The sequence below is a fragment of the Lucilia sericata genome, unplaced genomic scaffold (genome assembly GCF_015586225.1).
Source record: "Lucilia sericata isolate MDLA Ls3-8-SP2 unplaced genomic scaffold, ASM1558622v1 Contig000669F_arrow, whole genome shotgun sequence".
Lineage (NCBI taxonomy): Eukaryota > Metazoa > Arthropoda > Insecta > Diptera > Calliphoridae > Lucilia > Lucilia sericata.
The window spans coordinates 45,254-60,035 of record NW_023994674.1 but is presented as its reverse complement, the minus strand read 5'-3'; the positions used below and the strand labels follow the sequence as shown (position 1 = coordinate 60,035).

General features: G+C 29.7%; 1 protein-coding gene across 2 annotated transcripts in view; it reads right to left on the bottom strand.

Moving 5' to 3' along the window:
* Positions 1-1,476: 1,476 nt before the first annotated feature.
* Positions 1,477-14,782, bottom strand: part of LOC119607178 (phosphatase and actin regulator 1) — a 37,759-nt gene continuing 24,453 nt past the window's right edge. For both annotated transcript variants that reach the window (XM_037960985.1, XM_037960986.1), the window contains 3 exons: positions 4,803-5,149; positions 4,460-4,736; positions 1,477-1,624 (listed from right to left, as the gene is read on the bottom strand). In XM_037960985.1, coding sequence (XP_037816913.1) covers positions 1,609-1,624; positions 4,460-4,736; positions 4,803-5,149 — 640 coding nt within the window. In that variant the 3' untranslated portion in view covers positions 1,477-1,608. The remainder of the gene's footprint in view (positions 1,625-4,459; positions 4,737-4,802; positions 5,150-14,782) is intronic.

Sequence of the window (14,782 nt, the reverse complement as noted above, 5' to 3'; positions counted from 1 at the left end):
ACTAGTCCCTAGAATCGATTTCATAAAAAGATTAGGAAATTATACAAACATTTTTTAAATATTTACTATTTGTTCTTTCTTTTTAGAAAACAGGCTTCTTCTTTACTAATAATTAAAAGAATTTAGAATTAACTTATTTTGGAAATAAAATAACAAAAACTCTGTTTAAAATGTTTGTTTTTTTCTTCTTGTTTTTTGTTTTATTTTGTGTTTTTTAATAATAAAAGACTTAAAACAATTGATTATTTATTAATTAAATTGAAAGAAAACAATTAATAAAAATTATAATAATAATTAGCATAATATTATTATGTACAATGAAAAAATTAAACAATTAATTAATAAAGTATTAAATTTATTTAATAATTTTTATTTATATTAAGCAAGTTTTGAAACAGGCATAGAACTTATAATTTTGGAAATTTTATAAAAAAAATTAACAATATCATTTAAATAAAATTACAAAAAAAAGGAAATTGAAATTATTTATTTTTATTATAATAAGCCTGTTGTTAATTAATAATATTTTGTGTTTTAACTTTGTTTTAATATTTTAATATGTTTTTAATGTTTTTCTTACAAATTTTTGTTTCAAATTTTGTTAAAATATTTGTTATTTAAATGTTTTCTTATTTTCTTTAATTTGTTTTTTGTTTAATTAATTTGTTTGCTGTTTAATTTTCTTTTCAAAAGATCTCAGTTTAAATTTGGATTATTTATTGTTTTCTCACTACGTTTTTATTCTTCTTCTGGTTTTAAACTTTTCTTTTTTTTTTTGTTAATTTTATATTGAATGTTAACAATATTTCTTTTTCTTTTTGTTATTTAAAAATCTTTATTATTAAGTTTTATTTTATAATTAATTTGTTTTTGTTTTTATTTTATTTTTCATGTTTAATCTTAATGGAATCTTGTTTTTAACATTTAAGTTGTGTTAATCTAAAAGTTTACTTTTATTTCTTACTTTCTTTTCTTAATAAAAAAAAAGACAACTCAGCTCAATTTTTTGAAATTTAAAAAAGCTCGACTTTTAAGGAATTTTTATAAAATATCAAAGGAAATTTTACAAAAATAATAACTTAAGGCTTTATTAGACAAATAAACAAAATTATTATTTAAAAATAAGTTGCAAATAATAGAAAAAAAAAAACAAAACTTTTTACCAAACAAAACATTTACTTATAGCAATTTTTATAGATCTTCTTAAAATACAAATTTTCCTAAATTCCTTAAAAGTCTTTTATCTTTTCCTTTGTGAATCTGCTGTTTTTGTTATTGTATTTTAGCTGAATAAATTTTTTGTTTTTTTTTTATTTGTTGTTGGCTTAATATGAGTTGTAGTTCTTGAAACCCATTAGTTTTTCTTTCGTTTACTAATTTTACAATATTTTATTTTTTTAAATTTTGAGTTGATTTTTTTATTTTGCAGTTTGTTTTTTTTTTGCATTTTTTTTTGTAATTTTTTGTGAGTTTTACAATTTTTATGTATTTTTTTTTATTTTTTTAAATTTTTTGACTTTTTTTCATTTAAAATTTTTTATATTTTGTTGCACAAAATTTTGTTGGGTATGGAGTTTTTGTTGTTGTTAATTTCTGCCATTGCAATTGTCATGGCCTATGGAACCTGTTAGAAAAAAAAGAGGGGAATTAATAAAAGTTTTAATTTTTTTAAAGAAATTTTTGAAATTTTAGTATTGCAGCCGTCTACAGTATAGTCTATAGTCTAGTCTATAGTCTAGTCTAGTCTATAGTCTAGTCTAGTCTATAGTCTAGTCTAGTCTAGTCTATAGTCTAGTCTATAGTCTAGTCTATAGTCTAGTCTATAGTCTAGTCTATAGTCTAGTCTATAGTCTAGTCTATAGTCTAGTCTATAGTCTAGTCTATAGTCTAGTCTATAGTCTAGTCTATAGTCTAGTCTATAGTCTAGTCTATAGTCTAGTCTAGTCTAGTCTAGTCTATAGTCCTAGTCTATAGTCTAGTCTATAGTCTAGTCTATAGTCTAGTCTATAGTCTAGTCTATAGTCTAGTCTATAGTCTAGTCTATAGTCTAGTCTATAGTCTAGTCTATAGTCTAGTCTATAGTCTAGTCTATAGTCTAGTCTATAGTCTAGTCTATAGTCTAGTCTATAGTCTAGTCATAGTCTATAGTCTAGTCTATAGTCTAGTCTATAGTCTAGTCTATAGTCTAGTCTATAGTCTAGTCTAGTCTAGTCTATAGTCTAGTCTATAGTCTAGTCTATAGTCTAGTCTATAGTCTAGTCTATAGTTCTAGTCTATAGTCTAGTCTATAGTAGTCTAGTCAGTCTATAGTCTAGTCTATAGTCTAGTCTATAGTCTAGTCTATAGTCTAGTCTATAGTCTAGTCTATAGTCTAGTCTATAGTCTAGTCTATAGTCTAGTCTATAGTCTAGTCTATAGTCTAGTCTATAGTCTAGTCTATAGTCTAGTCTATAGTCTAGTCTATAGTCTAGTCTATAGTCTAGTCTATAGTCTAGTCTATAGTCTAGTCTATAGTCTAGTCTATAGTCTAGTCTATAGTCTAGTCTATAGTCTAGTCTATAGTCTAGTCTATAGTCTAGTCTATAGTCTAGTCTATAGTGTAGTCTATAGTCTAGTCTATAGTGTAGTCTATAGTGTAGTCTATAGTGTAGTCTATAGTCTAGTCTATAGTCTAGTCTATAGTCTAGTCTATAGTCTAGTCTATAGTCTAGTCTATAGTCTAGTCTATAGTCTAGTCTATAGTCTAGTCTATAGTCTAGTCTATAGTCTAGTCTATAGTCTAGTCTATAGTCTAGTCTATAGTCTAGTCTATAGTATAGTCTATAGTCTAGTCTATAGTCTAGTCTATAGTCTAGTCTATAGTCTAGTCTATAGTCTAGTCTATAGTCTAGTCTATGGTCTAGTCTATAGTCTAGTCTATAGTCTAGTCTATAGTCTAGTCTACAGTCTAGTCTATAGTCTAGTCTATAGTCTAGTCTATAGTCTAGTCTATAGTCTAGTCTATAGTCTAGTCTATAGTCTAGTCTATAGTCTAGTCTAGTCTATAGTCTAGTCTAGTCTATAGTCTAGTCTAGTTTATAGTCTAGTCTAGTTTATAGTCTAGTCTATAGTCTAGTCTATAGTCTAGTCTAGTTTATAGTCTAGTCTATAGTCTAGTCTATAGTCTAGTCTATAGTCTAGTCTATAGTCTAGTCTATAGTCTAGTCTATAGTCTAGTCTATAGTCTAGTCTATAGTCTAGTCTATAGTCTAGTCTATAGTCTAGTCTATAGTCTAGTCTGTAGTCTAGTCTATAGTCTAGTCTGTAGTCTAGTCTATAGTCTAGTCTATAGTCTAGTCTATAGTCTAGTCTATAGTCTAGTCTATAGTCTAGTCTATAGTCTAGTCTATAGTCTAGTCTATAGTCTAGTCTATAGTCTAGTCTATAGTCTAGTCTATAGTCTAGTCTATAGTCTAGTCAGTCTACAGTCTAGTCTATAGTCTAGTCTATAGTCTAGTCTATGGTCTAGTCTATAGTCTAGTCTATAGTCTAGTCTATAGTCTAGTCTATAGTCTAGTCTATAGTCTAGTCTGTAGTCTAGTCTATAGTCTAGTCTATAGTCTAGTCTATAGTCTAGTCTATAGTCTAGTCTATAGTCTAGTCTATAGTCTAGTCTATAGTCTAGTCTATAGTCTAGTCTATAGTCTAGTCTAGCTTATAGTCTAGTCTAGTTTATAGTCTAGTTTAGTTTATAGTCTAGTCTAGTTTATAGTCTAGTCTATAGTCTAGTCTATAGTCTAGTCTAGTTTATAGTCTAGTCTATAGTCTAGTCTATAGTCTAGTCTATAGTCTAGTCTATAGTATAGTCTATAGTCTAGTCTATATTCTAGTCTATCATCTAGTCTATAGTCTAGTCTATAGTCTAGTCTATAGTATAGTCTATAGTCTAGTCTATAGTCTAGTCTATAGTCTAGTCTATAGTCTAGTCCATAGTCTAGTCTATAGTCTAGTCTATAGTCTAGTCTATAGTCTAGTCTATAGTCTAGTCTATAGTCTAGTCTATAGTCTAGTCTATAGTCTAGTCAATAGTCTAGTCTATAGTCTAGTCTATAGTCTAGTCTATAGTCTAGTCTATAGTCTAGTCTATAGTCTAGTCTATAGTCTAGTCTATAGTCTAGTCTATAGTCTAGTCTATAGTCTAGTCTATAGTCTAGTCTATAGTCTAGTCTATAGTCTAGTCTATAGTCTAGTCTATAGTCTAGTCTATAGTCTAGTCTAGTCTATAGTCTAGTCTATAGTCTAGTCTATAGTCTAGTCTATAGTCTAGTCTATAGTCTAGTCTATAGTCTAGTCTATAGTCTAGTCTATAGTCTAGTCTATAGTCTATTCTATAGTCTAGTCTATGGTCTAGTCTATAGTCTTGTCTATAGTCTAGTCTATGATCTGGTCTATAATAGAATACTATTAAAAAAAACTTTACCTTGTTAAATGCCGACTGCCCTCGTGTACTGCCATTTCGCTTGATTTAAATTCATTTAATTCTTTACGTATGGCAGCCTTATCCTTTGGTGTCAGTCTTGTCCATGGCTTATCGGCTCGACGATCATAATCGTGAGCTTGGGTCACTTCAATATAATCATTGAAACGTATAATTTTCTTTTCTTTCAGCTCCTCGACGGTGGGTCGAAAACTCAACTTACGCAATAAATATGATTTTTTCTCTTCTTTTTGCTTTTTCTCTTCGGCGGGTGTTGTTGCTAATGAAATATTAAAATAAAAAAATTATAACAAAATATTCGAAAATAATCTAGTGAAAAACTTACTCTTTAAAATATTACGTTCCACCAATTCATCGGCTGTGGGTCGCATCGATAAACGTCTTATTAATCTTGCTCCTATGGCCTCCTTACTCTCCTTAATCTCATTATCATTGACCGGATGCAAGATATTGCGATTAATTAGATCCTGTTTGTCAGGACGTAATTGCAATTTCAATGATAACGATTCCTTGCGCGCTATTTTGGCTTGACGTGATGTATCATCATCACGATAGAGTACACGACTGCCATCTTCATCACTGCTATCACTACTCGTTTCTCGTATCACATATGGCCGTGTATTCTCCTTATTTTCCATGGTACATGGTAAATTAATGTTAAACATTTGTTGCCTACTGTTTGAAGCAAAATAAACACGAATGAAAATATAAGAGAGAAGAGAAAAAAACAAAGAATAAAGAAAATATCAAAGTTAGTCTTTTTTGTATTACTATATATGATTAGTCAGTATTACAATATATATAGTATGTTGGTATTGAATAGTAAATTGTGGTTGGAGTGTTATTCTACACATGGAGGTGATAAATATAAAATTAAATTGATTTTTTTATACTTGGATAAACATGCATGAAAAAAGTGCGAGGAAATAATGCGAAATCTTGTTTTATAAAAAAATTTAAAACACATCATTTCTTTTGATTTTTTTTAAATTATTTTCTGAAAGCCTTTTGTTTAAAAGCTAGCGAAAGAGTGCTTTATTTAGAACCATCGGTACAGAGCTTTCTATAAAAAGGGGTCTAGAGCCAGCGTAAGATCTCTACAACTAGCGACACATAGTTCTTTAATGATATTGAAATGCTTTTGTAGAAAAGCCAATAGAAGAGAGCTTTATATAAATTTATCGATAAAAGCTTTCAATAGAAAAGGCCAGAGAAAGATCTCTACAACCAGAGATACAAAGTTTTCTAAAGAGAAATGTAGAAATATAGAAAGGAGCCAGCGAAAGATCTCTACAAACAGCGATTCAGAGTGATACTAAACAATACAATCTGCGACTGACCTAGAGCCATCGACATTTCCAGAAATGTGTTTAAAATCAGCTATAGAAAGCTTTCTATAGAAAAGCTTTTCATAGAAAGCCGCCAAGAGCTAGCAATAAAGAGCTTTTTATAGAAAAGTGTCTTGAGCCAGCTACAAACACAGCGATAGAGAACTTTCTACAGCTGCTTAGAGCTAACGATAGAAAAGTGTCTAGAGCTAGCATAAAGTTTTATAAAATGGCTTCTAGAGCCAGCGATAGAGACCCGTATTTAGGACCATCGAAAGAGAGTATTCTGTAGAAAAAAGTGTCTAGAGTCAGCTAGAGATAGTTTTCTCTAGAAAACTTCAAGAATCAGTAATAGATATCTTTCTATAGAAGTTTGCCTGGTGTCATTTACAGAGGCAATGATATACAGCTTTCTATAGAAAGCGGCCTAGAGCCAGCGATAGAAAGCTTTTTATAGAAATTGTGTAGAACTTTTTATAGAAAGGTATACAGAGTCAGCGATATAAAATGATCTAGAGCAAGTTTTCTAGAGAGCTTTCTATAAAGAGATACAGAGTTTTTTATAGAAAGCTTTTTAGAGATCCTTGTATACAAATTTGAGTAGAGTCATCGATTTAGAGCTTTTTATAGAATGTTGTCTACAACCAGCCATTAAGAGCTTTCTATAAAAAACTGTCTAGATATATTTCTATAAATAATTAACTAAAACCAACAAACTTCTATAGGAAGGTGTCTACTGCTAGCAGCAGAGAGCTTTTTAAGGAAAGCTCTGTAGCCAACGTTATAGAGCTTTTTATGAAGAAGTCTCTAGAGACAGTTATAATGAGCTTTTTTTTATAGAAAATCGTCTTAAACCAGAGATAAAGAGTTTTATAAAGAAAAAACGATCCTTCTAAACAAATTCGAGTAGTCAGCGATTTAAAGCTTTTTATAGAATCTTGTCTACTGCCAGCAATTGACACCTTTCTATAAAAAGCTATCTAGAGATATTTCTATAAATAATTGACTAAAACCAACACCTGAGAGCTTTCTATAGGAAGGTTTATACAGCGAGCAGCAGATAGCTTTTTATGGAAAGCTGTCTTGGCCTGTGATAAAACTTTAGCCTGTGATAAAACTGTAGCCAAAGTTTTTAGAGCTTTTTATGAAGAAGTCTTTATATGAAGTTATAATGAGCTTTTTCTTTTAGAAAATTGTCTTAAACCAGAGATAAAGAGCTTTCTAAAGAATGTCTCAATAGAATAGTTAGAAAAACATCTAGAGAGCTAGTGATAGAAAGCTTTCTCCAGAAACAATTTTAAATGATAATGAGATTTTCTTCCTGAACTTATTTTCAAACAGTTTTTATAAAAAAAATATGGTTAAACTATTCGAGAAATAGAGACCTAGTAAAAAACGTTGCATATTTTATAGCGTTCCATACAATAAGCATAAAAAAGTCCTTTTTTGCATTAGTTTTTCAACTAAACAAGTTTAATTTTTTTACTTTTATATCTCATAGAAAAAGACCCTAGATTAAATGACTTTTTGTCTGTTTCATGTTCAATTGAAATAAAATTCTAATATCCAATTTGACCTTTTGGACAAATAAAGACTTAAATCATTATACATATATGAAAAATAAAGAAAACAAAAAAACTAGTTTAAATTGATTTATAAATAATTGAAATAAATTTTTCTTTCATTTATCATCTTTTCTCTTTCTTTTTTTTAACAAAATTTATATTAGATAAATCTTAAATACTAAATGGCAAAGAAAGATGTTGATGAAAATTTATATAAATAGAATTAGAATTTTAATATTTAAAATTTGTGCATCATAATCATCATCATCACCATCAAGACATCAAATTGTAAAATGATTAAATATTATGACAGTTATTTTTCAATGTAAATATACATATGACCTTTTTAGGGCCTCGTGTGTTATTTCTTTTTAAAGGAATAACGTCAGTAATTGATGTCAGTTTAAATTTATTTGATTTTAATTATGTACAACATTATTTTGTAAATATGGCAAAATATTTAATATTAATGAATTTTTTTTCTTTAAATTTTCTTTTTAGGTATGTTTATTTTTATATTTTTATATCGTCAGATAAAGGTGAGTGCGAAAAAAAGGAATTTTCCCAATTTACCAATCAAAATCTATGTATATTAATACTCAAAACAAAACAACAAAATATATTTGATTGGGTTAATAAGTAAGTCCCACTCTCTCTTTTCTAAATACACAAATAAGCATAATAAAAACATTATAATTGGATGTATAACTAAAGGAATATCTTAAAATCGTCTTTCTCTTCATGCTTCGACTTGCACAGACTCCTTGCACAGGCATGTCAACATTTGTAGCATTTTACAAATATAAAATAACGCTTGATTGTAATTTATCACGCACGTCCTTGGTTAACAAAAAAATAATAAAAATGTGAACAAAAATCGTTCATTTTCTAACTAATACCATAACAAAATCACAACAGATGTGAATTGACAGGAAGACGGACTTTAAAGTTTCTTTTTACTAATGTAGACTAGACTATAGTCGATACTATTGTTACCTAGACAGGACTATAGTCCAAACTATTGACTAGCCTTCCTAGAGCGAAGACTATAAACTATCCTATAGTCAAGATTATAGAATAGACTATAGACTAGGCTATGACTAAACTATAGACTAGATCATAGGCAAGACTAGAGCGAAGACTATAAACTATCCTATAGTCAAGATTATAGAATAGACTATAGACTAGGCTATAGACTAAACTATAGACTACATCATAGGCAAGACTATAGGCTAGACTATAGAGTAGACTATAGAATAGACTATAGAATAGACTATAAACTAGACTATAGAATAGACTATATAATAGACTATAGACTAGACTATAGAATAGACTATAAACTAGACTATAGAATAGACTATATAATAGACTATAGACTAGACTATAGAATAGACTATAAACTAGACTATAGACAATACTATAGACTAGACTATAGTCTAGACTATAGACTAGACTATAGTCTAGACTATAGACTAGACTATAGACTAGACTATAGACTAGACTATAGACTAGACTATAGACTAGACTATAGACTAGACTATAGACTAGACTATAGACTAGACTATAGACTAGACAATAGACTAGACTATAGACTAGACTATAGACTAGACTATAGACTAGACTATAGACTAGACTATAGACTAGACTATAGACTAGAGTAAAGACTAGACTATAGACTAGACTATAGACTAGACTATAGACTAGACTATAGACTAGACTATAGACTAGACTATAGACTAGACTATAGACTAGACTATAGACTAGACTATAGACTAGACTATAGACTAGACTATAGACTAGACTATAGACTAGACTATAGACTAGAATATAGACTAGACTATAGACTAGAATATAGACTAGACTATAGACTATAGACTAGAATATAGACTAGACTATAGACTATAGACTAGAATATAGACTAGACTATAGACTAGAATATAGACTAGACTATAGACTAGACTATAGACTAGACTATAGACTAGACTATAGACTAGACTATAGACTAGACTATAGACTAGACTATAGACTAGACTATAGACTAGACTATAGACTAGACTATAGACTAGACTATAGACTAGACTATAGACTAGACTAGACTATAGACTAGACTATAGACTAGACTATAGACTAGACTACTATAGACTAGACTATAGACTAGACTATTACTAGACTATAGACTATAGACTAGACTAAGACTAGACTATAGACTAGACTATAGACTAGACTATAGACTAGACTATAGACTAACTATAGACTAGACTATAGACTAGACTATAGACTAGACTATAGACTAGACTATAGACTAGACTATAGACTAGACTATAGACTAGACTATAGACTAGACTATAGACTAGACTATAGACTAGACTATAGACTAGACTATAGACTGACTATAGACTAGACTATAGACTAGACTATAGACTAGACTATAGACGAGACTATAGACTAGCTATAGACTAGACTATAGACTAGACTATAGACTAGACTATAGACTAGACTATAGACTAGACTATAGACTAGACTATAGACTAGACTATAGACTAGACTATAGACTAGACTATAGACTAGACTATAGACTAGACTATAGACTAGACTATAGACTAGACTATAGACTAGACTAGACTATAGACTAGACTATAGACTAGACTATAGACTAGACTAGAGTATAGACTAGACTATAGACTAGAGTATAGACTAGAGTATAGAGTAGACTATAGACTAGAGTATAGACTAGAGTATAGACTAGAGTATAGACTAGACTATAGACTAGACTATAGACTAGACTATAGACTAGACTATAGACTAGACTATAGACTAGACTATAGTCTAGACTATAGACTAGACTATAGACTAGACTATAGACTAGACTATAGACTAGACTATAGACTAGACTATAGACTAGACTATAGACTAGACTATAGACTAGACTATAGACTAGAGTATAGACTAGACTATAGACTAGACTATAGACTAGACTAAAGACTAGACTATAGACTAGAGTATAGACTAGACTATAGACTAGACTATAGACTAGACTATAGACTAGACTATAGACTAGACTATAGACTAGACTATAGACTAGACTATAGACTATAGACTAGACTATAGACTGGACTATAGACTAGACTATAGACTAGACTATAGACTAGACTATAGACTAGACTATAGACTAGACTATAGACTAGACTATAGACTAGACTATAGGCTAGACTATAGACTAGACTATAGACTAGACTATAGACTAGACTATAGACTAGACTATAGACTAGACTATAGACTAGACTATAGACTAGACTATAGACTAGGCTATAGACTAGACTATAGACTAGACTATAGACTAGACTATAGACTAGACTATAGACTAGACTATAGACTAGACTATAGACTAGACTATAGACTAGACTATAGACTAGACTATAGACTAGACTATAGACTAGACTAGACTATAGACTAGACTATAGACTAGACTATAGACTAGACTATAGACTAGACTATAGACTAGACTATAGACTAGACTATAGACTAGACTATAGACTAGACTATAGACTAGACTATAGACTAGATTAGACTAGACTATAGACTAGACTATGACTAGACTATTGACTAGACTATAGACTAGACTATAGACTAGACTATAGACTAGACTATAGACTAGACTATAGACTAGACTATAGACTAGACTATAGACTAGACTAGACTAGACTATAGACTAGACTATAGACTAGACTATAGACTAGACTATAGACTAGACTATAGACTAGACTATAGACTAGACTATAGACTAGAGACTAGACTATAGACTAGACTATAGACTAGACTATAGACTAGACTATAGACTAGACTATAGACTAGACTATAGACTAGACTATAGACTAGACTATAGACTAGACTATAGACTAGACTATAGACTAGCTATAGACTAGACTATAGACTAGACTATAGACTAGACTATAGACTAGACTATAGACTAGACTATAGACTAGACTATAGACTAGACTATAGACTAGACTATAGACTAGACTATAGACTAGACTATAGACTAGACTATAGACTAGACTATAGACTAGACTATAGACTAGACTATAGACTAGACTATAGACTAGACTATAGACTAGACTATAGACTAGACTATAGACTAGACTATAGACTAGACTATAGACTAGACTATAGACTAGACTATAGACTAGACTATAGACTAGACTATAGACTAGACTATAGACTAGACTATAGACTAGACTATAGACTAGACTATAGACTAGACTATAGACTAGACTATAGACTAGACTATAGACTAGACTATAGACTAGACTATAGACTAGACTATAGACTAGACTATAGACTAGACTATAGACTAGACTATAGACTAGACTATAGACTAGACTATAGACTAGACTATAGACTAGACTATAGACTAGACTATAGACTAGACTATAGACTAGACTATAGACTAGACTATAGACTAGACTATAGACTAGACTATAGACTAGACTATAGACTAGACTATAGACTAGACTATAGACTAGACTATAGACTAGACTATAGACTAGACTATAGACTAGACTATTAGACTAGGACTATAGACTAGCCTAAGACTAGACTAGACTATAGACTAGACTATAGACTAGACCTATAGACTAGGACTATAGACTAGACTATAGACTAGACTATAGACTAGACTATAGACTAGACTATAGACTAGACTATAGACTAGACTATAGACTAGACTATAGACTAGACTATAGACTAGACTATAGACTAGACTATAGACTAGACTATAGACTAGACTATAGACTAGACTATAGACTAGACTATAGACTAGACTATAGACTAGACTATAGACTAGACTATAGACTAGACTATAGACTAGACTATAGACTAGACTATAGACTAGACTATAGACTAGACTATAGACTAGACTATAGACTAGACTATAGACTAGACTATAGACTAGACTATAGACTAGACTATAGACTAGACTATAGACTAGACTATAGACTAGACTATAGACTAGACTATAGACTAGACTATAGACTAGACTATAGACTAGACTATAGACTAGACTATAGACTAGACTATAGACTAGACTAGACTATAGACTAGACTATAGACTAGGCTATAGGCTATACACTAGACTATAGTCAATACTATAGAATTAAGAATAGATTTGACTATTGACTAAATTATAGTCAAGACTATAGACAGACTACACTATAGTTAGGACTATAGACTAGACTATAGAATAAACCATAGCTAAGAATAGATTAGACTATTGACTAAACTATAGTCAAGACTATAGACTAGACTATATTCAAAACTATTGTTAAGACTATAGACTAGACAGTAGTCAAGACTATAGTTAAAACAATAGACTAAACTATAGTCAGGACTATATACAAAAGTATAGTCAATACTGTAGACTATGCTATAGTCAAGTTTAAAATCTACACTATTTAGGACTAAGGTCAAGCTGTACTTGTCACCATAGTGTCTAGAAATGTCGGAAGTTCTTTTACAACTGCCCTCCTATATCTCTACATAGTACTGAGTTACATTTAAAAATGTAAGTTATTTTCTTGTATAAAAAGCAGACAGACTTCCCGTACTTGTTATTCAGCCTCAGAATAGGAAGAAAAGAATCGAATCGAATTGAGTAGAATGAGTAGCATCATCATCATCATCGTCATCTTCAATGTTGTACTAAAACCATCATCATTTTAAGCATCATCAGCTTGCAAGGACATGTTAATATCATTGGATATTGTAGGTTATATATTTTTTTTTTTGTATGAAAAAATATGATGAAAATATCTGCAAAATTCTACAAATAATTGGCAAAGTAGAAGGGAAAATATAACAAAAATTCCTTCATACTCAAAAAAGCAGTGTAAGCTTCCCTTAATTTATAAAATACCACGAAAATGAAAATCTTGTTGCTGGGCTTGGTCCTGGTGAAATATTAAAGCTAATAATTTTACATTTGTGAGGGGAGTGTAGAAGGAAAATTAATGAAGAAATGGTTTTTTATAGAAATAATTATTTTTGTGCAGACTTTGTTAAGTAAATAATAAAAATGAAAAACAAAAGCCGACAAAAAAATGCTAATTAGACTGTAAAGTCTACTTAGTAAAGGTTAATAAATAACACTTCTGAACATTATATTTTTGGCTTTTACATTTCCACCTTTTGCTAACAAAAGTCAAAGCCAAATTTAAGTACTTTTTAACATTAAAAAAAAAGTCTGTTTGAGAGATTTGGGATTAAATTTATTTGAATATAGAGAGAGTTAATTTATCTTTGTATATAAATTGCCTAATTAATTAATTTGTAAAAATTAAAATATTAAAGGGAAAAGATTAAAAGCTATTCAAAGCACACGCCCCCACGTTTAAGTATTTGAAGCGTTAAAGCAGCAAATCGATAGTCAGTACAGACTGACGGCAGTATATGGATAAAGTTCAACAAGTTCCACTATTGTTAAGTCCGCCCTCGCAATTGTTAGGTCCGTCCTTAAACATTCGTACTCATTTTTAAGACAACAACAAAATAAACAATAAAAAGTAAATAAAAAATATAGTATACCTTTAGGCGAAAATATATTAAAATAACTGCTGTCTAGCTTAAGGAGTAAATATTTATTTAATTTACAAAGTCATACAATTGTAATAAAATTTTTGTATATTTTTAAATTCCAAACACCTACACATTTGCTATAAAGTCAAATAGACTTTTTTTTTCTAATTTTTTGTTATCTGGTGACAACATAAATAATTCCTTTGGCATACTTAGCAAATGTTTTGTGGTTATTTTCCTTTGAGATTTATACTTTATCTTTGTTTATTTTTGCACACACACAAAAATGTTTATAAATCTGGTTAGATTTTTGTTTACTTTATTTAAACTAGAGAGAAAAATAAAATTTGAAAAAAAAAAAATAAGGAAAAACCCAAGTGTCATGTTAACATATACATACATGCTCTTTGTAAATTGTAAATGCAATGCAATCATGTGTGAATTATTTAGTTTTTTTTTTTTAAATTATATACATTTTACATTAATAGTAAAAATTGCAAAACTTAACTTATTTTTGCCTTAAAAGTATGCTAAGTTTTATTACCAAAAGTTTTTTTTACATATTTTAATTGCATATTTATCTACTTTTGTTATAAAATTTCTAGTAAAAAAACTTTTCCTTTTTGAAATTGTTTCTAGAGACACTTATTTAATTATAGACACTTCCAGTGTCAAATGCGTAAAAATATTTTACAGTTTATGTCTTAGATATTTTAAAGATAAACTCTGCTGCATACTTTTATGAGTTGCACAAAGAGTATGATTTAAATTGTGTTGCATATTCATAAGGATTTTAAGTTTTATGGGTGATAACTTTATGTCATAGATATATGTATGTATAG